Source organism: Odocoileus virginianus, chromosome 1, assembly GCF_023699985.2.
Source record: "Odocoileus virginianus isolate 20LAN1187 ecotype Illinois chromosome 1, Ovbor_1.2, whole genome shotgun sequence".
NCBI classification, from domain to species: Eukaryota; Metazoa; Chordata; class Mammalia; order Artiodactyla; family Cervidae; genus Odocoileus; species Odocoileus virginianus.
In genome coordinates, this window is record NC_069674.1 from 71295378 (window position 1) to 71322813 (window position 27436).

Sequence of the window (27436 nt, forward strand, 5' to 3'; positions counted from 1 at the left end):
ATTTTCACAGACTCAGAGAGTTTGCTAAACTGTATGACACTATTCGAAATGAAAGAAACAAATTTATTAACTTACTTCACAAAGCTCACCAGAAAGTCAATGAAATAAAAGAAAGGCATAAAATGTCATTAAATGAACTGGAAATTTTAAGAAATAGTGCAGTTACTCAAGAAAGGTAAGTCTTAAAGTAACTACTGTCCTTTCAAAAGTTTCTCTTTTGAGTCACTGAATGATAAAATACCCTGGGGATGATAAAGTAGAAAACAAGTCTTCTACAAAGCTAGAAAAGCCCTTAGAGCTGACAAGCTAAGCATTTGAATGTGATTCCTTATGCTTCTACTTGGGAGCTGTATTTTTTTTAAGTGAGGGGAAAACTAAATCTGTAACTATTCTCATTTTATTTTCATTTATTCATCTAGAAATAAAAGCACAAATTTGACAATCTGCATTTAAAGTTAGAAGACAATCAAATGTTAATTAACCAACCTAGCATCTAATGTGCTTGTGGGAGGCAGTATAGCAGAGCTGTTAGGAGAGGTGACTTTTCTAGACTCAAATCCCAGTCCTGCCACTTACTGGTTGTGTGACCTTGGGCAAGTAATCCTAGCTCTCTGGGCCCACCTTTTTTAATCCATAGAAATAGTCCTTTATATAGGACTTTTTGTTATTAAGTGAATTAATCCAATGGTTGTTTTTAAACTTTATTATTTACCATGTGACAAGATCTGGTGGACTCTCCCACCTGTATTTAGTCCCTGATTCATAGAATCTATACAACCTGAACTTTTTCTGGTGGCCACTATTGCCCGGTTTTATTTTCTAAAGATATTACAAAACAGGCTCTTGTTTTGGGAGTAGTGGAAGGGAGATGGGAGTAGAGCTGGGAGGGGACTGGTATGAAAAGACAAAGCTATCATCCTAATCCGGTTCTCATCCCACATGAAAGCAAATGTCATTTCCAGAGGCCATGCATTCATTTGGCATTGATTCTGATGCCATATTAAGTCAAGCACTACGTTAGGTCCAGTGGACATTGTCAGATATAACCACCTCCACCCTCAAGACAGCAGAGTCCCCTGGGGACGACAGAGCAGTAAATGAATCACTGTAGTCTCTTGCTTTGATAAAGGGGAGCAGCAGATTCTTGGGGCACAAAGGAAAGATGTCCTAATCCAGATTAGAGGAAGTTGAGGACTTGGAAAATTACAGAAATTCCAAAGAGTATGACATGATGAATATCATCATTACTATTACTATTGTCATTTCAAGGAACATACTAAGGCAAGAGCTACTTTGATAGTTTATTTCTCTGAAGTCTTCATTGTTTTTAAAGAAACTAAAGGAAGTTATAATCATACCCATTTTCCCATTATTTTTAAAGAAAGCTACAAAATTCTATGCTGAAGCATGCCAACAATATTACCATCAGAGAAAGCATGCAAAACGATGTGTGCAAAATTGTAGCAAAACTTCAAGAAATGAAAGAGAAGAAAGAAGCCCAGCTAAATAACATCGACAGACTTGCCAACATGATTACAATGATTGAAGAGGAGATGGTACAGCTTCGAAAGAAATACGAAAGAGCTGTTCAGCGTCGAAATGAAAGGTGAAAACCAGGAACCTGATGTGAAAGAACCCAGAGATCTGACTTAGAAATGTTGCCCATTTTTCTATGTAGACTTGACAGGACATTTGACACTTAGATGTCATTAGCCTCTGCAAGGCGGGGAGGGGGGCTGTATGCTTTCCTTGAAAATAAGACACTTTGTCCTCATAAGAGAGACAGACAAGAGTAGGGTTTGGGAAGCTGCTCACTTAAAGATCACAGTCCTTTCTCAGGCTACCATTTAGGATACTATCAAATTATTTCAGAATAACTGATATAAATAAGAAGTCTTTGGATCTTATATTCACTTTGGGGACAGATTTATTAAATGATTCATCCAGTACATTTTCTCAGCAAGTAAGTATCACCTTCAAGAGGTGTTACTCTTGAAGCATTACTTCTCCCAGCTATAATAATATTAATCGATTACTACTTAACAGTTTCCCCAAGTTTCTTGTGCTCTAAGAAATCTGGCATTTGAGACTATAGAACCCTGTAGTAATTATGTCAGGCCTTTTTTTTTTTTTTAATCAAACCTTGATTGTGTGCTGTTCTGTGTAAGGCTGTGTTCTGTGCAAGTGCTAGGCCCTGAAAGTAAAAAAGGTGATAAAGCATCCACCTGGCTTCTGATGTCAAGAGATTAAAGAAGCTCAGGAGATGACCCAGTGAACAGTAAGTGAGACAAAAAACAGAGCTAAGATTAACCAAATATAACCCTGTGCACTCATGTCTTGAGGGAGGCGAGAGAAAGAAAGAAAAAGCAATGAAAGATTGCTTTGGGATAATAGATGCCGACAGTATCAGGGGGGAACGTCAGGGTCCCGACGAACACAGTTTTTTCAAAGGGCTGGCAGGCGTTCTCTCTGGGAAAAGAAAGTCCTCTTATGTGGCTCCTGGCACAAATCAAAGCATGTAGGCAGTGTGCTCCCAGACCCTGGTCAGTTCTGTGAGGCTGGAATTAGAAAATTCTTACTTTGTTTTTTCCCCATAGTCTCCTCAAGAGGGGTCTTTCCCCTGGCATGATTTCAAAAGACAGGATTTTGCTTATGGGGAAATGTGCATCAGAAATATTTAACTGTGAAAGAGCCTAATGGGTCTGGCAAGTTAGAGAGAGCAGAATAGCTGCAAGAAACACATTCCCTGGCTGCCTGCCTGGGTACTTCTGGCCAGATCTCGGCTGGCAAATCTGGCCCGTGAGAAGGGTCTGCAGAAAATCAGACTCTGGGATCCCATTGTTCATGTGTGTGAAGTGACATTCTTTCCCACACCGGGAAAACCTTTGGGACGTGCAGATATACTACGGCCAGCCAACAACATAGTTAGCTCAGAGTCCAGATGCTAAACAACCCTGTCTGTCTAATGCCCAGAAAAATTCAAAATGCAGAGTTTAACTAGAAAGCCAACAGTGAGTATCTATTGTCTTCTGGAATTATGCAATGTTGATGTGTTATTTTGCACCCAAATCCAGAGGGAACCACAGTGACTAGTAAAACAGTGACCTCAAAATCCTCTCAGCCTTTGCCTTTTAATTTGACTGTAGTGGTGTTCAGCTGATAGAGCGGGAAGAGGAAGTGTGCATTTTTTATGAAAAAATAAATATCCAAGAGAAGATGAAGCTTAATGGAGAAATTGAACTACATGTCCTGGAGGAAAAGATCCGATTCCTGAAACTGAAGATTGCTGAGAAGCAAAGACAGATTCACGTGACCCGGAAATTACTGCCAGTCAAGAGTGCCTTGGATGCTGACTTAGCAGTGCTCCAGATTCAGGTGGGAAGTGTATTCATGACACAATTCCTGGGACCATTTGCCTTTTTTTTTCTCCTTTGTTTGTATGTCATTTAAGTTCTTTCTTGTAAATCAAGTCACGCTACTCCTGGTACCTAGGAGAACTCATGAGTTAAATGTCTCCTTTACAAATGCCCTTTAACGCTGCTCCAGGGTACAATCTGTGCTTCAGACATCTGAACCATAGACTGTCTTTCAATCCCTGGTGGAACACTTTCTGCCTTTCCTGGAACTTAGACCCTCACAAATCTCAACTCTAGCTCAGCTTCTTCAGAGCTCAAAACTTGAGTCATCCAGGCTTTTGCTGTGTGTGCTCAGTCATGTTAGACTGTAGCTGACACCATGGACAGTAGCCCACCAGGCTCCAATGTCCACAGGATTTCCCAGGCAAGAATAGTGGAGTGGGTTGCCATTTCCTTCTCCAGGGGATCTTCCTGACCCAGGGATTGAACCCACATCTTCTGCATCAGCAGGTGGGTAGTTTACCACTGTACCACCTGGGAGGATGATAGGCTTCCACCTCCACCCACATAGTTATGATTTTGAAGCCTGCTGGAAGATCTTGCAGACCATCTAGCTCTCTTATTTTTGATACTCTTATTCTCTAGAGCCAAGATTTTTGTTTCTTATACATTGATAATCATATATAGACTCCTTGTTAACACCTGTAATTTCCCTGTAATTTAGTAACGTGGCCTTTGATGTGGTTTTTTAAAAGTGGAATAAAGTCATAGCATTTAAACACAAAATAGCCAATAAATAAAACCATTAATATAAAGCTATTTTCTTCTTATGTAATAATTATACTTTTTTTCTTAGTGAAAATAGAAGAAAAAAAAACTAAAACAATTGAGGCTAAATTTTTTCCATTGATTCAATGTAGCAGGAACACATTTTAACCTATGTTTTCTAAAAAGTCACGTTTGCTTTCAGATTTCTTGATTATAAAATTAGGACAAGTTCCACTTATGAAGTTTTGTAAAACCTGTTAAAAATTTAAAGCAAAAATTACATCCCTAAGATATAATTACTATTAAACTTATGAAAAATTTAGATGAGATCCTTCTGGTCTTTTTCTAGGTATACAGGCAAATGATTTTCATTAGCTCATGCTATAGACACAGTTCTGGGTCATTTTTTTTTTTTAATCATGTCACAGAAATTTATAGGACTTTATGAAATTGGTTGATGCGTCTACTCTTTCATGGCATTTGAATGTGTAATATGCTATATAGACAAAAGGATCTTTCATTTCGCACAAATATGCTAAGGTTTTGATTCCAGTGTTTCTTTAGCTATATGTTCTCCCATTCACTTCTTCAATAAGCGCAGCCCTGAGTCAGACTGATTGGCTGGAACAGCCCCCAGGCCTCCCCCAGGTCTCCCATAAACCAACTCCTGCTTCCAATCAGTGGTTCATTTGGGGGATCCCCTCCTCAGATCGCAAACACAGCGTCTGGTCCCCTTCTGTGTCACACTCCTCTTTCCGCCCGCACTGACACAAGGCCATTCCTGTGAGGTCTGCGTCTGTAAACTGACTTTACTGAAGAACTGGGACACCAGTGTGAGAGGATACGTTAAAGAAATGCAAAGAAATTCAAATTGAGTATCAGACAAGTAGAGTTCTTAGGACCACCCCACCACTGGGAACAGTCACCCAGGTATATTGACCCAGGCAGCACCCCAGCCTAGCTCCATTTCAGAGGCTTGTCTTTCCATCCTTCATCCACCATCTCCCTTCCACAGCCTCACCATTCCAGATTGCCACCCCCAGGGGCAATCTTAGTTAGTTCTAAGCTAAAGAACAGTTGAATAGAAAGTTTCCCTTTAGTCTTCAGACTGCATCTAATTATTATTTGTATACTCAGCACTAATCACTTGGGCCCTTTGAAGGACATGATGTGAAGTTTTGAACTTCAGGCAAGCCCCTGCCATGTAGTGCCAGATCCCTGTCATATCCTGTTGTTCGTTATGGTGACAGTGTTTTGTGGTCTTTTTTCCTCCCCGCAATCTTCCTCTTTTTTGTATCATTTTCAGAATTCTCTTAAGGTTTGAAGTTTTTGGTTCCTTGAAACAGTTCTAAGTTTCAACAGTCTAATCCAAGGATTATCATGAGTCACATTTTCCTGCAATATTTTATTTATAATGATAGCCTCTTTTTAGGGTTCTCAGAAGTCATGTGAACTATTTTAGGATATAAGAATACCATTTTATATAGAAAAAGAAAACAGTTTTTCTTCAAGCCCATGGGAAAATAAGATCAATCAAGGTACCACTTTGATAAGCAACTACCATATATTTTTTCCTAGTTAATTCCCTAATTAACCATGGAGACATTAAATATTAGTAATAACAAATACAACAAATGCTTAATTACACATACAAGGATACTTTAACTCCATATTAAGGGCAATTAGGAAGTGTGGAGATAGAAAAAAATATTCATGTCACCATTTAAAATTCTTTTTTGCTGGGAGGACAAGAATAAATTTAAAATTTTAAATTCTACCTATATCACTTTTGGACATGTTGTCAAGTACTCTAAATGTATTATCTCTTTTAATGGATCAATCCCATGAGTTTGGGATTTATTTTCCCATTTGACAGTTGAGGAAACTAAGGTTTAGAGAAGATAAATGATTTGCTTGAGATTATACAGATTTTCAGTAGAAAAGCTAAGAGTGATGACTCTTGGTTTTCACTGTGTTAAACATCTCTCCCTATAAAACAGCTAGGTTTAGCTGCCACTCCTCCTTGGGAATTTCTGTATTTCTTCATCTACCTCCAAAGTCTCAGGGTCAACAAATATAGTTGATACATGAAACAATATATTGGGTGTTTACCAAAAAAAATACAAATAGTTCAGGCTATTCCTCACAGACTGTACACTGTGTTCACCTAGTAATAAGAACTTCACTCTTCTCTGGTAGGCCATGAAGCCTATTGCCAGCAAAGGGATTTAAACTGGAGTCTAGTGTGTTGTCTACCCTGCGTGCTGTCTACCTTGGCCCCTGTAACAGCATGCAATAAACAGATCAAGTGTGGATAGTCAGAGCTCTGCAGCTAACAGTATCTCATGAATATAACACAGATGGGAAGTAATAAAAGGACTGGTTATAAAGTCTTTTTTTTTTTTTTTTTGATGCCCCAGAAGTCACCACCTTGCTTTGTATTAATAAAGTCAATTAACAGGCATCTTCCTCATGGTACCATGAGTGAGAAGAAATACTGTCTCACCCCAAATCGCAGCTGAAGGGTTGTTAAGAATTCCCTTCCAACTGTGCCTGGAAGGCCCCTAAAGACCCTGGGCTATGTGACTTTAAGATTTACTGAGCAAAGTTAATGTTTCTTTCTTGTTTAATAGTTTTCACAGTGTACAGACAGAATAAAAGACCTGGAGGAAAAGTTTATAAACCCCGAGGGAGAGAACAGAACACGCTTACTTCCAGGGAAAGATATGACTGAGGAAGAAATGATCAAAAAAGTGGATGCGGTAAATGTCTTTTCTTAAAATAGCATCTGTTATCCCCTTGTTGATCACTGTCACAGATTATCTGTGGTACTGTTTCATGTTATGCAGATTAATCCCTCATGATTCTAGTCACTAATATAGTCCTTTCATTGTAATTTAGTAACAAAATCTAAGCTTGACTTTAGATGTTGCCAAAAGAAGCAAAATTTGAGTGCTTTCAAGATACTCATCTCTGTCTCACAGCCCATAGGAGCAATTTTGGCATCTTAAATGAATTAGTCTTCCTGATGGGAGCATTGCAAAGGAATGACAATATGGGAGCTAGATGGAGCCGAGGGGTCCATTTTTTGCCATGGGGAGAAAGAACTCCAGAGCGCATGCGAGGGGAAGGGATGGAGGAGGTTGAAGAGGGTAAGCCTGGACTTCGTCCAGTTCTAAAGACCTTCTGGAGTTATGAAGGCAAGGGGTTTTCACTGGGGGAAAGGGGGAATAGTACTCTAACTAGGAAAGATTTTGACTTGCATGACATTTTTCCCCCTTTGAAATTCTCTGTAACTGTAGCTGGAACTACAGCTGGCCAGGAAGGAGGAGAAGCTGCTGGAGAAGGACTTCCTCTACGAACAGGTCTCCCGGCTCACAGACAGGCTCCAGAGCAAGACGCAGGCCTGCAAGCAGCACACACTGCTCTTGGCCAAGAAGGTCTGCCCAAGGCCCTGCCCGCTCTCCCTGCCCTTCCTCCCCTATCACCCTCATTCTGCATAGATGGCTTCATTTACTGAGAAAAGCCCTGCAGAGGTGAGGCTTTATGACTAGGGAAATACAAAGAATTAAAATTATCCTGTAAAGATGACTCTTAGAGAACTGCCCAAGGTAAGTTTCAGTCTTGTTTCCCTGAATGAATTCTCATCATAATGGGAAATTCTAAGCCTTCCAATGACAGTACACAAATTTCACTTAACAGAATACCTACTTAAAAATAACCATCATTATCTTCATATTTCATGTGCCATGTTAAATCCTTTCTACTTATGAAGGGAGGGCCTCACATATCCAGTAGTTTGCATGGGAATTGCCGAAATCCAGAAGCAGCCAGGTCCCAGCAGCAGTGTTATTTAGTCTCTTAAGTCGTGTCTGACTCTTTGCAACCCCATGGATTGTAGCCTGCTAAGCTCCTCTGTCTGTGGGATTTCCCGGGCAAGAATACTGGAGTAGGTTGCCATTTCCTCCTCCAGGGGAGTTTTCCTGACCCAGGGACTGAACCCACGTCTCCTACATTGGCAGGCAGCTTCTTTACCACTGAGCCACCAGGGAAGCCCCCCAGGATGGAAGGGAACCACTAAAGAGAACAGCAGTCACCCAGCACCACGGGGTGGGGCTGCCACCAGGCCCCACGAGTGAGGAAAGGCCGGTAACGCCGAGCTTCCTAATTCCCTAAGCTTGATGTACCAAGGCGTCTGATCCAACGCTGAGGGGTCAGGCAGAGACTGGAAGCTACACCAAGAGCAGGGAGGCTCTGCACTGCCTTTGGAGCAGGACTTCACACTGTCTGGAGTCAGAGGGTCTGCTGCCTGCCTGGCCTCCCCAGCCCCTTGGAGAATCCTTCTGTGACAGCTCAGGCTTTTATTCAGTCAGCAACAGTTCCTCGAGCTGCTGTGTGCAAAAGGGGAAAGACCCAATGTCCACACATTGCAAAAGGGAGGAAACCATTAAGAAGATACCACAGATAACAGCGACACCATGCCCCCCATTGCGGGCTCCTGTGGGCAGTGGTTCTTTCTTATTCTTAGTTTTCCAGATGCCTCGCATCCTCTAGAAACACATTTATTGAATAAGTTGACAGTTTTGTTTGAGAAACAGTTCTGGCACACTATATTATTGTAAATCTGAAGCCTTCTTGGTCACTTTTATTTGGTTTTTCCTCTTCCGCTCTAATCACTTCCACTAATGGACTGCAGCACTTGTGCAAATCTCAGCTTTACCTCATAAAATAAGACACCTTTAAGAAACTTTTTTAAGCTCATAAACTTAGTCTGAATTAGCATATCTGGAGTTTCTTTAAATGTTGCCTTCTTTTCTTTTGGAAAATGAATTTCCCTTTCTGTGGGGAAAGTTGGTTTTGCTTAGGGCTGGCTTGTCAAAGCTGATGGCAGAGTCTCCAGTGGCCAACTGGAAAGCCAGAGTAACACAAATTGGAGCTGTCGAGACCATACACGTGGCCAGGAAGGTTCCAGCAAAACTAAGTCCTGTCCTCACGATTTATCTCCCCTTTCCTTCCCCTCCTTCCATGCTCTCTACCTGGCTTTCATCCTCCTCCATTTAAAATAACCCCTTCATAGTAGGCAGAGTTGGAAGATAAGACATTCAGATCCCAGATCTGTGATTTACCAACACTAGCAAGTGATCTTGAGAAATACACATCTTAAAACTCAGTTTACTGATCTGTGAAATGGGTGTAATATCAGCTAACGTGGTGGCAAGCATCACACAGTCGAGCAGAAATGGCCTGGCCCCCTGCAGGTGCTTAGCAAGGTTGCATAGCTCATCTCTCATCTCGCCTGGAGAGCTCGTGGCTCCTCCTACAAGTTTCCCAAATGAACAGAAAATGGGAAATTTCAGCAAAGACTTAGAGAACCCAGAATAACACCATCCCTTTTTTTTTTTATGGAGGAGAAGAGAGGTTGGTTACTTACACACACATTCAAGTGTGCAATGGCTGATTAATTAATGACATTTAAAAGAGATAATGACTCATCATTGAAGCTTTGAATGCCTATCACTTTTATTCAAATTATGCTTCCTGAAAATTAGTGCAGCATAGAAGAGTTATAAAAATTTATATTCCCAGACTTCCCTGATGGTAGAGTGGTTTATTAACCACTGCCTGTCACTATAAGGGACACGGGTTCAGTCTCTGGTCTGGGAAGATTCTACATTCCATGGGGCAACTAAGCCTGTGTGCCACAACTACTGAAGCCTGCTTGCCCTTGTTCCACAACAGAGAAACCCCCACAATGAGAAGCCCAGGCAACACAACTAGAGAGTAGCCCCTGCTCACTGCAACTAGAGAACGCCTATGTGCAGCAACGAAGATCCAGTGCAACCAAAAAAAAAAAATTATATTCCCTATTCCATTAAAGAGACAAAGTTTGCGCATAATAATTGGTCATTATATTTTCAGAGGAAAGTTAAATCACCAGCAGCAACGTTTCTGTAAGCAAATGTACCGATAAACCAGTATATACTCTAGGGAAGAAAGTGTTTTGAGGTAGGGTGTAGTTTTTGGAAGCTCATATTTGTGTCTCAAATTACCTTGGTTCAAAGGACTGAGCAATTAAAATAGAGTAAGAATGTATTCATTCCTTCATTCAACAAACATTCAGTTTTAATTTTGCCTCCTATATTCTAAGCACTGGGAACATTATGAGTAAAACAAATAGTCCTTGTCCCCATGAAGAATATGTTCCTGTGGGATGACAGGCTATAACCAAATACATTTATACTATGATGTCAGTAGTGAAAAGATATGAAGAAATACTAAGGCAAAATAATACAACAGTGAGTGTTGGCGGGTGGGAGGAGTCATCTCTTACTGCCCCACCAGGGCTACAGCCACACTGAAAGGCCATGCAGTGGGCCAGAAAGCTTATAGGAACCACCAATTCCAACTTTTACTTCTTTTCTGTCCTTTAAAATCAAATTTTCCACTTAGTCTTATTTTTTAGTTCTTTGATTCTTTAATTCAATGATAAATAGCTTATAGGAAAAGGTAAGCACATGTGCATTAACACACACAACTGGGAATATTGCATTTCAAATTACTGTCCAGATGGTCCAGTTCAGCTCATGCTTGCTTATGACCTCATAATGATGCATCCTTGGAACTATGACCAATAAAACATACATGTTGAAGGGTAATAGCTTCTATTAAAAATCATCACAGATGCTGATTATCTTGTTTAAGTCAGTGTATTAGTAACTAATACAGTTCCATTCTATCAGATTCTCCCCCCTGGATAAGTAGCAAACTAGTAAGAAGGCAAAATCAGGTCAAAACTTAGACATCAAGAATATCCTTTCCCTTGTTCTTACCACCTCTTAAATATGAAGACACTAAATTATTCCCCTCAATTCTACCCATCTGGAAATCTGTTGACTAGATGAACAGATCTCTTTCTTTTCCCTCCTCCTTGTCCTTATTTCACAGCCAGAGTGTTGGGCTGAATCTCTGAGCTGTCCTCCAGTGCTTAGTCTCTGTGAGTTCCCACTTAACCTCTCCCTTCTTCAGGCAAAAATGCCACCTACTATCTCAGCCAGCCAGTCGCCTGTCTTCATGGAGTATATACAAAGGCTAAGCCTTGGACTTTTTAATCCTAGATGAATGGCTACCAGAAAAAGATCAAAGATGCTACTGAAAAAATGATGGCTCTTGTTGCTGAGCTGTCCATGAAACAGGCTATGGCCATTGAACTCCAAAAGGAAGTGAAGGAGAAGGAAGAGTTCATCTTCACTTGCAGTTCCAGGATGGAAAAGGGTCTGCCCCTCAACAAAGACATTGAGAGAGAATGGTTGAAAGTACTTCGAGATGAAGAAATGTATGCCTTGGCCATCGCTGAAAAGTCTCGGGTAAGCTATGGCTTCTGTATTTTCTACACTGCATTTGTAAAGTGTGCCAGGAAGGGCTGTTTCAGGGGTTGTCAATCCTCCCAAAATACATGAAATTTTTCTACCCCACCGTACACAGAGTCCTAACAACTCATTAGAGAGAAGTTTTGCTTTTTCAAGCTATTATGTAGGTAGTCAAAGTACAACAGTGTAAAGCATCAGAATATTCCCTGGAGAACATTTGGCAAGCACCAAGTCCCATGCCAGGGCCTCCCACTGGCATGGCAATGACCATGCTGGCATTGGTTTTATCTTAGATCTCTAGTCTCTGTCTTTGCAGCCCTGCTCAGACCATACCTTACTCTTCGATGTCCATCTGCTGTGGCCACCACAGCATATTGTGAGGCCTTAAGCATATGCTCATCACAGGTTTCTGCAGACTCTGCATTTGGTGCAGAAGTGATGACTGCAGCGCCACCCTTCTTCTCCCACCAATGACCTCAATCACTGACTCCACCTAGGAGCTGTGTGTCCAGCTCTTTTTCCTACTCCCACGACCTTTCAATAATCTGAGAGTGGAATTAGGCATCTCTTTCAAAAGAGACCTACAACTTACTCTTGACTATGGGGCAGACATCCCCAGAAGATCACTGTTCACTCTCTAAGCCGAGAAAAAGTGTATTCCAAACACATACTAAGAATTCTTGAAAATAGAGTCTGACTTAATCATTCTCACACTCACTGCCTAGGATTGTATTTTTGAAGGCATTCAGATTTTTACCTGTGGTGTCCCAGCTGCCATTTACCTGTCTCCATTTTTTCCCCCAAGTTCTTTTTAATGATATAAGAGATTCCTGTTTTCCAGAAACACAGGCAGAATCTTGAGGCTCAAAGCAAGCTGCTGACCTCTTCTCTCCTCTGATTCTATTTTACTCCTTATCTCTTCCTTTGTACCGTTGGCTCACCAGGGACCTACCAAAGGAAATAGATTATCCTGCCTTTGTCACAGAGATGGAAATAATTAGTGCTTATGACTGAGCACCTTCACTTTCACTTTTCACTTTCATACACTGGAGAAGGACATGGCAACCCACTCCAGTGTTCTTGCCTGGAGAACCCCAGGGCCGGCGGAGCCTGGTGGGCTGCCGTCTATGGGGTCGCACAGAGTCGGACACGACTGAAGTGATTTAGCAGCAGCAACATAAGATACTGAGTTTGGAATGTGGTGACTTTAGGCCCTATCAACCAGTTTGTGGTCAACCCTAGACCCCAGGAACAGCGTGATGCTGGAGCCACATGGGTCACTCGAGTGAGAGGAGACGTGTGTGGGGACGTGTGTGGGTTTGGTGACTCTACCCACACCCTTCTGTCCCTTGGAATGTTGGCCAGCATAGCCAAAGGGTGCTCAGATCCAGCTGTGTCTGATGGGCCCTGGGGATGAAGTGACTTAACCACTGTTTTCAAAAACTGAAAAGGATAAATCATTCTTTGCAGGAGTTCTTGGAAGCTGAAACTCGCCAGCTGCCCAATGGTGTTTACACAACTGCGGAGCAGCGTCCAAATGCCTACATCCCAGAGGCAGAGGCCACTCTTCCTCTGCCAAAGCCATATGGCGCTCTGGCTCCTTTCAAACCCAGTGAACCTGGGGCCAACATAAGACACATAAGGAAACCTGTTATAAAGCCGATTGAAATCTGAACATGTGAACCAACCTAGGCTTCTGAAGGAGATACTTCAACCAGGCTTCCTCATTTCCACAGCTGGAAAATGGCAGCAAATAGCCCTAAATTACAAACAAACACAGTATCCACAAGTATCCAACAGGCAACAACATATACTTCCTTCCTTTTACACTCATTGATTTTTCTTTTTCACTCCATCTCTTGATTACATTTCAGAAATATATAGTAGTCTGAGTGCTATAAAAATGCAATAAAAATAAATACCTTTTCAACAAAGTACAGAAATTGGCAGTGGTCTTTATTACAGAAAGAAAAGGAGATCCTGCTCAATATACTCACTTTAAAGAGAAAGAAAAAATGGTTTAAGAGAAAAACATCCCAAGTATCACAGGGGCATAACTCACTTTGTTAAGTAAATAGCTGTATTGGAAGTTGATGTTGGTAAATCTAAACTGAGTGAAAAGCAGTAAAGGACCTTGTCTTTTTTAGTGACATTATAAATGATTCTGTTTACAAATAAAGAATCCTTTTGTGCAAAAACAATCATGCCCTATTTTACCTTTCTTATAAACTAGATTTTCCACAATATTATAGGCAAATATACTTGTTATTACTTTCTTTTGATGCCAGATCTTTCAAAATTTCAATGAAAATATTTATAACTCTGCATGTGAAAGAGTTGAAAATGAGGCCAGTTTCACTTATTTCATTACTCTATATTGTATTGCATCCAAATATACTTTCATGATTCTGTTTACTTTCTCATATAAAAGTACACAAGTAGATTTGAAGCCTGTGGTTTTTCCACTCATTAATATGCTCAAACTACTGTAATTTCAAATTGGTATCAGTTACGGATTTAATTTCTCTACTCTGGGAGTGAGAAGTATCACATTTGTTTGTTTTGCTAAATCAGACAAAACCTGTGCCAAGGCCTGACAGACTGGATCTATAGACTGAATCTCCTCCTCAATCTAGGAGTCCTGAATCCACCTGACTGCTTTGTGAAATCATTAAAAAGCAATTCCTTAGGAGTGCCTATAAGTGATGCCGAGTAAGCTGTGGTTAATGCCAGAAAATACTGCATACTTAACACACAGTTTCTGTGCTGTAGGATCAGTAATTAGGGATTCAAAAAACAAACACATAGGAGGTATAACAATATCAAAAGGAAAAATAATTTTTAAAAATCAGAAAGGTTTGAATGCTTAAATATTACAACAATGCTACAAGTCTAGAGAGTGAGATACCACTCTGCATTGGAATGGCCAGGGATTGATCATTCAGATGCACCTTTTTATCTGGCTCTTAAGCATAAAGAAGATTTTAATAAGTGGAGGGGAATTCCAGGTGGGGGAAATAACCTGAGCACGACTTGGAAGCAAGAAGACAAAAGCCGTCCTCCAGGCCCAGTGAGCCAGCGTGGTGTGAAGGGAACACTAGTACTAGGAAAGTGTATGAGGCCAGGATATGGGAGACCTTGAATGTCAAAGAGTTTGGAATTTATCCTGTAATAAATCCCAAGTGCTTGAAGGATTATGAGGAAAGTGGCAACAGGATCAAACTAGTGTTTATCTCAAATATGCGTCAGATGAATTAAGACTTCAGAAAGCAACAGAAACAACCCTGGTGAGAAAAGGAAAGCGTAGGGAATGAAAAATAGTGACCTTATCAGGAGGAAAAATCAGCACCGCCTTGCTGATATGGCTCCAAGATTTTGAGCCTCAGTGACCATGAAATATTTAACCAAAACGGGAAATTCTGTAAGAAAGGATAATTTTTAGAATACAATGATGATTTTAGAAAAGCTGAATTGTTACACCGGCTAGTGATGTTTGTAGTCATTAATATTTTATTAATTTTTTACAATTTTTTACAATATTACAATTTTATTAATATTTTACAAGTTCATGTGCTCGCTTTGGCAGTACATATACTAAAATTGTACAAGTTCACTGAGGGAAACAGTGTAAAGAGACCAAAGTAAAGGGTCATGGGCTTTTTTACAGGAAGCAACTATATTATGGTCAGAATGTCACTGTAGAAGAGAAAGGGATAAAAAAGAAAACTCATTAGGCTTCATGGGGTTGGGGGCACATGTTCATGGACTCATGATTCTTGATAGGAATGAAAAGGCAGAGTTCAAAGAACAAAGGAGTCAGGCTAAAACTTTCAGTGTTTTTTTTAAATGATAAGGTATTGCTAAATCAAAGTTTTATAAATATAAAAAAACACTTTACAATATTAAATACAGTTTCATCTGAACCTTCACAAAGACAAATCCTAATCTATGTATGTACAAATTTCTGTATTCTACAAATTATTCTGTACTGGAATTAATAGATCTTACTTTGTTTAAATTTACTTTTTAAAAAAAGTATCCTCTTTCCAATAGAGTTTTTCTGCAACTTTTAATTTTTCTGCTTGTCACATACTCATTTCAATGACACATCTAATTTTTGTTTTTCTAAGCACTGTTCCTACATTTTTGAAGCATATTTTATTTCAAAGTATAACAGTAGCTAACTTTTGGCCTATGAGAGGACTAGGAGGATCAATCACTTGGAAGAATTTACACTATTGCATACCTCCTTAGGCAGGCTGTCATTTCTCTACACTTCACTGTTCATCTGCTGTTCAAAATGGGATGAAGCACAGTGGTTTAGTTCTAGCTGAACAAAGTATCAAACTGACCTTCAGATGGCTCAACAAGATACTCTGACTTTGGTTACCAATTTAAAATATTGCTAAAGAATTCCTAATGAGAATGGAGCTAATAAGCAAGATTAAAATATTGGAAGCAGATATAACTGTATTTTCTCTTTATAATCCTAAAAGCATTGCGGTGTGTTTCAGAGCTGCTTCCTCTACAAACTTTGCATCCACATTGTCATGTCCTTCAAAAGCATATAGAGCTGAAAGGAAAAACAGAGAAAAGAGTTACTGTGAGGTCACAGAACATTTATAATATTGTGCCTACAACTCACTGAAACCATAGTTATTTTATATCCTAGTAAAACGTATTATTCTGAGAATGTGTTGTTAAAATTTATTAATCTTCAGCACCAAGAAAGGCCATTCACACCAACCAAATGGGTTATAACTCTTAATTTTTTTTAAAACCTGAAAGGTGGTTATTCCCTTGGTAATTTAGGTAGTAAACTGTATATTGCTAATTAAAACCAAATGCAGTAAGATCCTACTTACCAGTAAGGGACATTTTGGCAAGAAAAGGGTACACAGAAGTAAACAGAGACTGATGGATGTATCAAGGGAAAACAGGCAAATGCTGAGAAACAGAGGAGTGACTTACCTGGATTGGAAGACTCGATGTCTGTCAGGATGTGAATGAAGTAGTTCAGAGGCAGAAATTCTACACTGAACGATGACTTGTCCATTACAGAACTCCAGGGCTAAAAGGGAAATGGCTGTGAAGGCAGCTGATTCTCCAGAAAAGCACAAACTTAAAGTGGTAAGAACTATAAATTACTGTCCATACTTCAGCACCAAGAAAGGCCATTCATAAAATGGACAAAGAAGCTCCAGAAAAACATAAAGCAGGGCTCTGCTCCACACAGACTCACCTGTTTGTTGTAGTTCTGAAGCAGTCGCTTTACATGGTTCCGGGAAATAATATTAGAACTAACAGGATGATCCCAAAGTCGGCAGATCTTCTGACCTGTAAGCTATTTTTGCAAATTAAAAAAATATGTAGAGGAGGATTTTTAGGGCAGTGAAAATACTCTGTATGATACTACAATGAGAGTTATATCTCCTTATACATTTGTCCAAACTCACAGAATGACCAACACCAAGCATGAACCCTAATGTTATCTATGGACTTCGATGATTATGATGTGTCAGTATAGGTTCATCCATTGTAAAAGATGGACCATTCTCGTGGAGGCTGTTGATAATGGAGGAGGTCATGCATGTGTGGTGACAGTGGGCATGTAGGAAATCCCTGTACCTTCCACAATAAAAAAATTTTAGTCAGTAATAAAAAATAAAAATATGGAAAAATATAGAGAGGAGCCTATAGCTCACAGCAATAAGTAAATTTACCTTATATCTACTCATAATTTTACAAGCTGTATTCCAGCTAGTCTAAAAGATGTCATCTTTATGGTTAATGACCTTGGAGAAAGGCCATTTCCTATGAGGTATGCTTCTAAATTTTGAATAAATACTCCCTTAAATGCAACTCCGTGGAAAGCAATTTGTGCACTGACGTTGCCAAACTCTTTTTTTTTGAAATGGAGCTCATCTGTTACTCTTCAAAACTGAGAATGTGCATGCCAACCCAGTGATATTTTGATATGAAGCTAAAGGTTGTAGCCATGTACTCTGCCAACGTCTTGCCAAAAATTTTCAATTCCCTAAGAGTATAAGGGGAAAAAAAAAACATGTTCAGAAACCAAACTAAATGTTCAGAGATATTCCCCAGAGAGATCTAGCCATGGAAAATATGCTTTGTTTTCTATTCTTGCTTTTGCTTCAGTGAGCCTGTGAAGGTGAGAAGGTGTTACAAAGCAAGATGATTAGGTCCCGAAAGGCATCAGACACCCCTTGGTGAGAGGATCATGCTAGAGATATGAGTATTCAAGGTATGTAAACAGCACAGAGCTGGCCAAGGCTCTCAGGGCCAGGAAGTCCACAGAGTCAGAGGCTCTGAAGACCTTGCAGTGGGATTTCTTAATTTCACAGCATTTCTGACTCAGAGAACTAATATCCTCCACAAAAACAAGGAGTGCCTGTTTAACCCTTTCACTCATGTTTCTCATCTTTCCTTCTACCCAGGAATGTTTTCCTGCCATGGCAGGAACAACAGTGGGAGGAAATGCAGTTCCAGAACCTTCTGACCTCACCTGTATTTAAATTTCTTATCAGTTTAAATGCCAAAAGCATGTGTTTCCCCTCTGCCTCCCCTCGGACTCACAGATGTAAATATTACTGTGGTTTCCTAAGAAGAGAAAATGGTTAAACGTTCTAGGTGGTCTGTGCCAAGAAGCACACACACAGCCAGAGGGGCAAGTACTCGGTAGGCCCAGCGGGGGCAGCAGACCGAGGGTGGGGATGGATGGGATTTCTTGGAAAAGGCTGAAGCAGTGAAACAATTCAATTGACTTCAACCCAAAGCAAGTAAATGCTCTTTTTGCAAGAAAAAATTGAAGAAGGTACATGCCAAGGCTTAGAAAATAAAGTATATGTCAGGTTTACCGGAGGAAGCCGCATAATGATGCTGAATTTTAGTTTTTCATTTTTCTCTGTATTGTCCAGATCTACGAGAAAGTTAGAAATTGGCAAACAAAATAAAACAAAACAAAAAGAAAAACAAAACAAAACAGAAATCTCTGTTTTAATATCTGAGCAAGCTAATACTTCAGCGCTTCACCCTGATAACACATGTCCCAACCTTGTTTTCCAAGATAAGCCTAACAATGCTATGAAAATATTAGTTTGTGTCTCTATGAATAAAAAAGGGATTTCTTAATGAAGCCACTGCTACATATCATGGAACAGGGTTCTGAAACAGGCTTCCAGTCACAAAAGCAATTTGCTAACTTAAAACAGAATGCACCTTGAGGAATGGCAAATACTTCAATGTATATTAGCAAAACTCACCTATAAAATACCACAGTCAAATAATTTAATAGTCATTATACTATAGACCTTTTTTCAAGTTCAAATTCCCATAGGTACTGTATCTCTCATTTTTCCTTGCATTCCAAGTCTTAATTTGAGAGGACAGAGTTAATCAGGGGAAAGCAAGCCATTTTATGAGATTTTTCTTGAGAAACAAGCCTTCAGTCTCCTATCCTCAAGTACTCTCTTGTACGGAAAAGGAGTCTAATAGTTGTATGTGGATTGAGAAGTCCTTGAAGGGCTAAAGGCCCAAGGATGGTTACGGGAAACAAACTGTACTCAGTAGGCCCAGCTGTGGAATCATGGAGCCCACCTTCAGCTATAGACTGAAGGCAGAACATTAAACTGTGTGTGGGCCCTTCTGAGTGTGGCAGGACCTGGAGTGACCACACAGTCGCACACCCACAAAGGCAGCCCTGGGGGTGCTGGGGCTGGGATGAGGCAAACTCAGAGGCCTTACCTTTCATGAGCCTTGTGACAGCTGCTTCTGTGAGAAGTAACACTCCGTGATCAATGTAATGCAACAGGTTATGCAAAGGCAGACAGCGGACGCCAAGGATCATGTGCAGAGTGTGAAAACCTGGGAAGAGAGATCCAGGATGATAAACACAGTCAGTCAGCATCTCCAGCTTCCCAGAGGAAATGAATCTGGTGATGGCAATAAAGCACTCAGCTCCCCGCTTCATGCCTAGAGTCAAATAAATGCTTCTTGAAGACCCTTGAAGATAAGGTCCAAGGTTCCTTCTTTGTATTATCACAACTAAGTATGGTATGTAGTAAGTTTCCAATAAACATGTATTCCCTCCACCTTGTACATCTTCCTAGGCCAAAGAGAAGAAGAGTGCATAAAAATGGACTTTTTTTTTTACAGTTCTTTTATATAGTTTTTTTATACTTTTAATAGGCCTATAATTCTATGATAAAATTGCAAAATAGAAAAATTAACAGAAGAACTTCAAACTCCACATGCCCAGGCTAAAGGCTGATGGCCAGGGACCATTTTGTTCAAGCAGAAAATATTTGGACCAGAAGGGAACACTTTTTATGACTAATCTTTGGGTATTCCCTGGAGAAAGGCTTTTTGGGTCTACTTGAACTAAATCATAGAAAAGAAAAACTAAAATGATATGGTCAGATAGCTAATCTATAGGAACTTAATAAAAAGGCACTCTCAAATCTAAGTCTCATGAGCAGGACTACCCTAGTTCTCACAAAGCTAGAGCTGTAAGTCCACTATTAACACTAACCCAGACACACAACATTCATGGGAGAAGAAGATATGAGGCTGAACAGAGAACCAGAAAAGCCCTCTTGGATGTCAGGTGAGAGGTGCTTTGAAGGGTTGATGCCATTCCTGAGAGTGGAAATGATGTGAGAGAATATACAGACTGGAGGAGCAGCAAAAGCCACGTGGGTCTGAGTAAACAGAGGCCAGAATCGTGCCGTGCTGCTTACTAGATACAGGTGACTAAGCTTTTCTGGTTTCTTCATTGCTCAAGGAGAATCACCAGCACCTTTCCCGCAGGGCTGCTCTGAGAATTCGAGCTAGGTCTATGAAGAGCCTGGCACATGGTACAACACAGTGACTAATACCAGACACGTCCTGAGGTCTTTCATCTATGTACAGGCTCACTTGCCTCTCATATAACACCATGGGGTGGGCACTACTCAATCCTTATCTTATAAATTGAGAAACCAAGATTCACAGGAGCTAAGAAACCTTTCCAGGATCATACAGATAGGAAGCGGCAGAGCTGACATTTGAACCCAGGCTGTAGCATTTTAGTCTAGGTTTTTAACCATGTTATCTTGCAACTGGTATTAATGGAATAATATGAACAGAGGCTCAAAGGTGAGAAAGCATGTGGCACATTCAGGAAAGAGTAAACAGTCCACTTGGGTTAGAACAGGTGTGTAAGAGAAATGGTGGGAGGTAAGGCTGGGAAACAGGCAAAGGGGATGGGTGTGCAGTGATGAGGACAGGCATGCCTGCTGCCCCCATCCATTTTCCAGTCTAAGGGGAAGACTGACAATAAAATAATCACAAAATAAATACACACTTTTTTAATGACCATTTCTGCAAAGGAAAAGTAAAGGGTGCTCTGAATGTAGGTGTCAGGGTTTGAATGCTGAGTGTCAGCAAGGAATCTATCATTTAGGAAACTCTGGAGAAGGCAATGGCACCCCACTCCAGTACTCCTGCCTGGAAAATCCCATGGACGGAGGAGCCTGGTAGGCTACAGTCCATGGGGTCACGAAGAGTCGAATATGACTGAGCAACTTCACTTTCACTTTTCACTTTCATGCACTGGAGAAGGAAATGGCAACCCACTCCAGTGTTCTTGCCTGGAGAATCCCAGGGATGGGGTCGCACAGAGTTGGACATGACTGAAGTGACTTAGCAGGGGAGGCACTGGAAGCTTTTGGGCAGGAAGGTTGGAGGTTCTGAATTTTACTTTCAGAATACTAACATAACAACAGGCAAAGAATGGGCTTCCCTGATGGCTCAGCAGGTAAAGAATCTGCCTGCAGTGAAGGAGACACAGAAGATGCGGTTCGATCCCTGGGTCAGGAAGATCCCCCGGAGAAGGAAATGTCAACCCACTCCAGTATTCTTGCTTGGGAAATTCCATGGACAGAGGAGCCTGGTGGACTACAGTCCATGGGGTCACAAAGAGTTGGACATGACTGGGAGACTAAGCACACTCTCTGCAGGCAAAGAATGGACAGGAGTGACAGCTTGCTACCAGAGGAATGAAGGCCTGCTGGGAGGCCAGTGCATGAGCCTGTGCGCGAGGGACCGCAGACACTGAGATAGTGACGGGGGGAAGGGACTGCAGGGGCAATGTGATGTGAACTGGCTTGGAAACTGATTAGATGTGGGTGGGGAATGACGAAGATTCACTGCCTAGCCTGAAAGGCACACATGACAAAGACATGATGGCCAAAGACAGCTGGGACTTGGATTCCGAGAGGTCGTAGAGCTTCTTTATCCAAGCACATGAATCATAAGCAGAGGGAGACTTGAGTCCCATGTCCTGGCAACATTGAGGGTCAGAGAAAGTTCAGACTCTGCCCTCAAGCAAATGTTAATGGGATGACAATGGGATGAATCTTCCAAATGCCCTGATTTTAAAAAAAAAGATTCCACTAGCTAATTAACAACATGAGATTTTTCAAATGGATTTGGACAGTCTTCCCAAGATTAAAAAAGTTATGAGATTATTTCTGAAAAAGAGTTTATAATAGGCTACTGATCTTATAGTTCTCTGGATTCAAAATCCCTCTCTAACCCCACATCCATGTCCTAAAGATCCCTCACTCCCTTTCATCCTCTTTCCCAAGGGCACAGTCCCAAATTCAACAGCCCGTTCTTGGCTTCCTCTCAGCATGTCAGATTTAAGCAACAGAGCGAACTGGGAAGAAGTAGGCATCAGTTCCAGAAGAGAGAGTTCTTCCAGCAGCCAACTCTAATACTCATCCTCTAGGACTCTGGGCCTTCTCCAGGCAGTAAGGGGAACACAGGTCCCTTTTAAATTGTAAATGCTCCAGCTCTAAACTATGACTTCCCTTCTGTGGTCCCCATTCCCTTTTTTATCTTTAACTAATTCCAGTTACAAGTTCCTGTACTTGGAACTCAAACAGTTCTCCTTAGTCCAGGGGGCCTGGAAAGCAAACTCATTTACATATGAACACACAAAAATAACCTGCATTTATACACACACACAATCCAGTACCACTTCATATTAGAGAAACATTTCAGAAAAAAAAGAGAAAGAGAAACTGCTCTTCCTTACTTGATCCATGGACACCAGCCATTTAAGTCTTACTCATAATAATTCTCAGTCACTATGGGTAACTTTTTTCTGTTTCCTGTCTTTATCCATCTCTGTGAAGAAATGCAACGTTCCGTAGAAAGTAGATTTTTATGATCTCCCAGATAGAATATTATCCCCAGTGAGTCAGTTTTATTTATTCATAAAAGGAGCTTAGATATCCATGGTGAACATTCCTCTACCAGGTCTATTGTGTTAAAGACAAGCATTTAAGAATTTAAGCCAGGAAATCATACATAACTTTCATGAAATCCTTTGATTCTTTCTAGAGGGTACTTCACAATTCATATTCCATTTAAAACCTACCATTCTTCTCATGAACCATCACTTTCAGATCCCTACAAAGTCATAAGAAACACCTTGTGTGCCTCCACTACAAGCAGATCTTGTCAGATAAGGTGTATGGACAGAGAAAGTATAATGGATTCCAGACTGTATCAGATACTTCACAAATGCCGAGAAGCTGAGATGTGCTGTGGGGATTTTCTGCACCCATAAATAGCCAATGTTTCAAAATCAACTAATTCAACTGTAATATAAAATTCAAGAGGCAGCACAGAATAGTAGTTAGAAGCATAGATTTTAGAGCTAAACTCCCTGGATTTGAGCACTACTCTGTTGCTTAATAGCTATGTGACTTTAGGCAAGTTACTTCCTTTCTGTGCCTCAATTTCACCATCTATAAAGCGGGAATAATATTAAATGGAACCATATGAAAGTGCCATCTTTGTTGGTCAAAAGCTGATTTTATAGAAATAATTCAAAGTGGTTCAATTTAAGCTCTTATCACTTAGCATCATTATGAAAATTAAATGTGCTAATTTATGTAAAGTACTTAAAACAGTACCTGGCACAAAAATGGGTACCGTATACATGTCAGTGGAAAATGAATGAGCAAAGGAGCAAATTAATGAGGGATGGAAGGATAGATGTATATGAAAGAACAAATTAAGTTAAATTGGCTAATATATATTACAGAGTGATAGCTACCATAAGAACCTGGTGGGCTGCCACCTATGGACTTGCACAGAGTCGGACACGACTGAAGCGACCTAGCAGCAGCGGCTACCATAAGCTTAAAATTCATCAGAATTTAAACATATTCAGCATAAGTTAAGCAGTTTAGAGCAAACAGGAGCTTATTTGTTTCTTAAAATGAATATTGATTAATATGCCTATTTTCCCTAGTAGACTTTTGTTAATTTTTGGAACTGCTCTAATTACCAGCCCAGTACCTGGAATGTAATTGCTCAACAAATGTTTGTTGATTGAATTAAAAAAAATGACCAATTAAATGAATGACTGCAGACACACGTGCCAAGAGTGCTTTGAGACCTATTTGGTCCTGTTTCAAAATCCCAAGGGAAGTTTTCAGTTTCCAAGGAATACATAAGAATCAACTCAATTTTTGAAACACAGCCAGGTCCACTTCCTTCTGAATGTTAACTTTCTTGATCAGATAAACTAGGCCTGGAGACATCAACGCAAGTTTTCCACTGGCTCAAAACATCCTAGACAGTTGCAAGGGGACCAGATTTGGCTCCCTAAAGTTGGTGACAAGCTACAGTACAGTTTAATAATCGGAGGAAAGTTTCATGTAACCACAGCTCCCTCGTCCATAGTGTCTTGAATACAGGTAATAGTTACCGACACTTAAGGAGAGGGAGCAGGAGACCGTAAATCCTCCCCCAGGAAAGAGGAGATGGATTACATCACTTCAGTCTGCACCCTCCTAAAAAACTTCTCCCGTTTCCCCTGCCCAGTACTTCATATTTCCAGAAAGGAATAGTAGCTGACTCCAAGCTTCCCACATCTACTGAGAAAGCCTGCACCAGCAAGTTTCCATAGAAGTTAGGCTTGGCTATTCTCTTGGCCTTCTTCAATCTGCTCTTTAAAATATACAAGGTGGACATCCCTTGGGGTCCAGGGGCTAGGACTCTGTGTACTCCCAATACACGCCCAATACAGGCCTGAGTTCTATCCCTGGTCAGGGAACCGGATCCCAAATGCTGCAACTAAAGATCACATGTGTTACAACGAAGACTTGGTGTAGCCAAATAAATAAATAAGTAAATATTTTTTTAAAAAATCAGAGGAGACGTGGTCAGCAGAGACCAATCTCATACCCATCTCTTACAGTGACATGAGACCAAAAATTTCTCAGACTCAGGAGGTCTCATTCTTAAACTCATAATGTGCCAAAAAGTACAGAAGAAACAACAAATTTATTACAACAACAACAAGCCAAGACTTACCAGGAGGCAGGGGTAAAAACAAAGTGTTAGTAGCTTCCAAAATCCTGGTCATAATGTGAAAGACCGCAAATTCAGCAGCACTCGCCTGTCTATTGCTGCAGGTCAAAGAACAAAGCAGCAATTCAGATAAGCAGCTCATTTCCAAAACCCCATTTGCACATAAGCAGTGACTCTGAGCGCCACATCCAGATGAAATTCATGCTATCTGTGAAAGGCAATACCCTATAGAAAGCTTCCCAGATATGATGACCATCGTTGCAATGCCTAGAATCTAACGAGACAGTAGGCACATAAATGACAAATTGTGTTAACTCAAATTCCCCTTGTTGGCAGTACTGAGTTTATGTGCCCCTCCCTCCTCACCAAGCATATGCCAAAGAAAGAGGACGGGTGAAGCAGCAGGGGCATAACTTTAAATGCTGAGTTCAGAACTAGGATGGATGGTGTAAGAACTGGTGAAAGTTACTTTCATATACTAAGTTTAATCAAGGCTTTGCTAATACCAGCAGCAGAATTGTTTAGCATTTTGTACACCAGAATAAAACAGAGCAAGAAATACTTGCGTACAAGTTGAGAGCCCAGGGATGAAGATTATGTTTCCTCCAACTGGCTTCCAGTATTTGGCAAATGAGATCCAGCTAGAGGGTAAAGAGAGTCTGTTAACCTCCGTTCACACCCTTTCCCCTCAGGAGCCCCTACAGCTCTGCTCCCATAGCTCTGACGGGCACATTCAGGGCAGCTGGCATTCAGGCTATGTCTGGACATAGAACCAGCCTTTCAGAGGTCAATTCTGAAGCACTGGAATTCAAAATGGAAAGACTGAAAATGTGCAGCCACATCTAACAGAGCATCCACTGTCATCGTGGGTAGTGTCCCAGCTGGGCTTCTCCACCGCTAACCGGCCCCACCGCTCACAACACAGGCGCTCAATCACAGGCCTTTGTCCACCAGTGAAGGTCAAGTGCAACAGGGTTTTGCCTTAGGCCTGTTATGTGGCAAGGGTGACACGGTAGACAGCTGACAGATGAAAGGCGATTTTTAACAGAATGGAGGTCCTGAGCATGGATTGTGAAGTAAAACTAGTTTCAAGTCAAGTTCTACATTTTACTAGCTTGTCAGCAATAGGACAGTGTTCAAGGAATTCTTATCAGGACCACAAATCCATGCACTGCACATGTAGGCAAAGGACAGGGAGCAAAATTAGGAAGTTTCCATATGAGCACAACAGACACTATTTATTCTCAGTGATATGGATTCCCAGTTTCTCTCTGGCTGAAGTCATGTAAGATAACACACAAGCAATATAATCAGGTTCTGCAGCAACTTCCCAGGACTTATTTTTAAAGGCTGTCCAGTCACCCTCCTAGGAGGGACTGGGAGACGCAGATGTTTGCTCCTGGGCAGGGCAAGCAGCTTTGACATCAGTCAGGGACTGCTAGTTGGAAAGGCAGGGGACATCAGGTCTCAGTTTTCTGAGACTACATTGCTACCATTTCTGGTCCTATTGGTTCTAGGAGCTGCTAGCACAAACTAGTGTCACATGGATTTTTTTTTTTTTTTAATATGATGAAATAAAGGGAAGACTGATGCTTGAAGAAAAACCCTAACACTCTGGAAGAGGACGCTTAAAGTCAACAGAAAGAAAGATGATACATGATATGATAAATAACTGTGCATTATGAAAGGACAAAGAAGGGGGCTTCCCTGGTGGCTCAATGGTAAAGAATCTGCTGTCAGTGCCGAAGACACAGGTTCGATCGCTGGTCCAGGAGGGTCCCACATGCTGCACCGCAACTAAACCCGTGGGCCACAGCTATTGAGCCTGTGCTCTAGGCTTGGGGATAGAAACTGTTGCACTGTAACTACTGAAGCCCATGCACCCTTGAGCCTGAGTTCTGCAACAAGAAGCTACCGCAATGAGAAGCTTATACACTGCAACAAAGGGTAGCCCCCACTTGCCGCAATTAGAGAAAAGCTTGCACATCAATGAAGACCCAGCACAATAAAAATAAATAAACAAAAAACATTTTTTTAAAAAAGGACAGTGAAATCAAGTCAGTATCAACATAAGAAAGATCAGTAACACATTTGTAAAGTGAGTTCCTTTTCTACCACAAAGAACTATTATTTAAGAAAGTGCCAATGCCCTGCCTGTACACATTAGTATATGCGAATACCTATAAAAGTCAAACTTTGCTGTAGAAATTCAAATATATCATTTAAAAACAGATACTAGTGACTGCAATAAAAGGGAAAAACTATAAAAATTGAACATGAAATTAAATCAGAGCCATATCCAATAAATTGAATCTTCTGGAGTTCAATGCAAAAACATTTGTTCACATTTATACACTAGTCCTATCCAAACTAGAGAAATGGAGTATTGAAGTTTTTTTTTTCTCTTTCTTTATATTTAAATACTTAAAAAAATTTTATCTATCATATTATTCCTAGATTCTAAGTAGGGTCAGGCCTCAGTTCCATACGCGTTTTGAAAGATAGCAAGACAGACTCAGATTTCAATCCTGCCTCATCACTTCCGTTTATACA

General features: G+C 40.7%; 2 protein-coding genes across 5 annotated transcripts in view; one reads left to right on the top strand and one right to left on the bottom strand.

Moving 5' to 3' along the window:
- Positions 1-13692, top strand: part of CCDC146 (coiled-coil domain containing 146) — a 140359-nt gene extending 126667 nt beyond the window's left edge. For all 3 annotated transcript variants that reach the window (XM_070469704.1, XM_070469693.1, XM_020880313.2), the window contains 7 exons: positions 11-175; positions 1382-1606; positions 3147-3375; positions 6758-6886; positions 7427-7564; positions 11240-11488; positions 12962-13692. In XM_070469704.1, coding sequence (XP_070325805.1) covers positions 11-175; positions 1382-1606; positions 3147-3375; positions 6758-6886; positions 7427-7564; positions 11240-11488; positions 12962-13165 — 1339 coding nt within the window. In that variant the 3' untranslated portion in view covers positions 13166-13692. The remainder of the gene's footprint in view (positions 1-10; positions 176-1381; positions 1607-3146; positions 3376-6757; positions 6887-7426; positions 7565-11239; positions 11489-12961) is intronic.
- A 1286-nt stretch (positions 13693-14978) lies between these two features.
- GSAP (gamma-secretase activating protein) overlaps positions 14979-27436 on the bottom strand; it is a 90442-nt gene continuing 77984 nt past the window's right edge. For both annotated transcript variants that reach the window (XM_020880312.2, XM_070469718.1), the window contains exons 25-31: positions 25454-25524; positions 24887-24981; positions 19256-19375; positions 18370-18431; positions 16734-16835; positions 16463-16562; positions 14979-16064 (exon numbers count right to left, since the gene is read on the bottom strand). In XM_020880312.2, the coding sequence (XP_020735971.2) occupies positions 15973-16064; positions 16463-16562; positions 16734-16835; positions 18370-18431; positions 19256-19375; positions 24887-24981; positions 25454-25524 (642 nt within the window). In that variant the 3' untranslated portion in view covers positions 14979-15972. The remainder of the gene's footprint in view (positions 16065-16462; positions 16563-16733; positions 16836-18369; positions 18432-19255; positions 19376-24886; positions 24982-25453; positions 25525-27436) is intronic.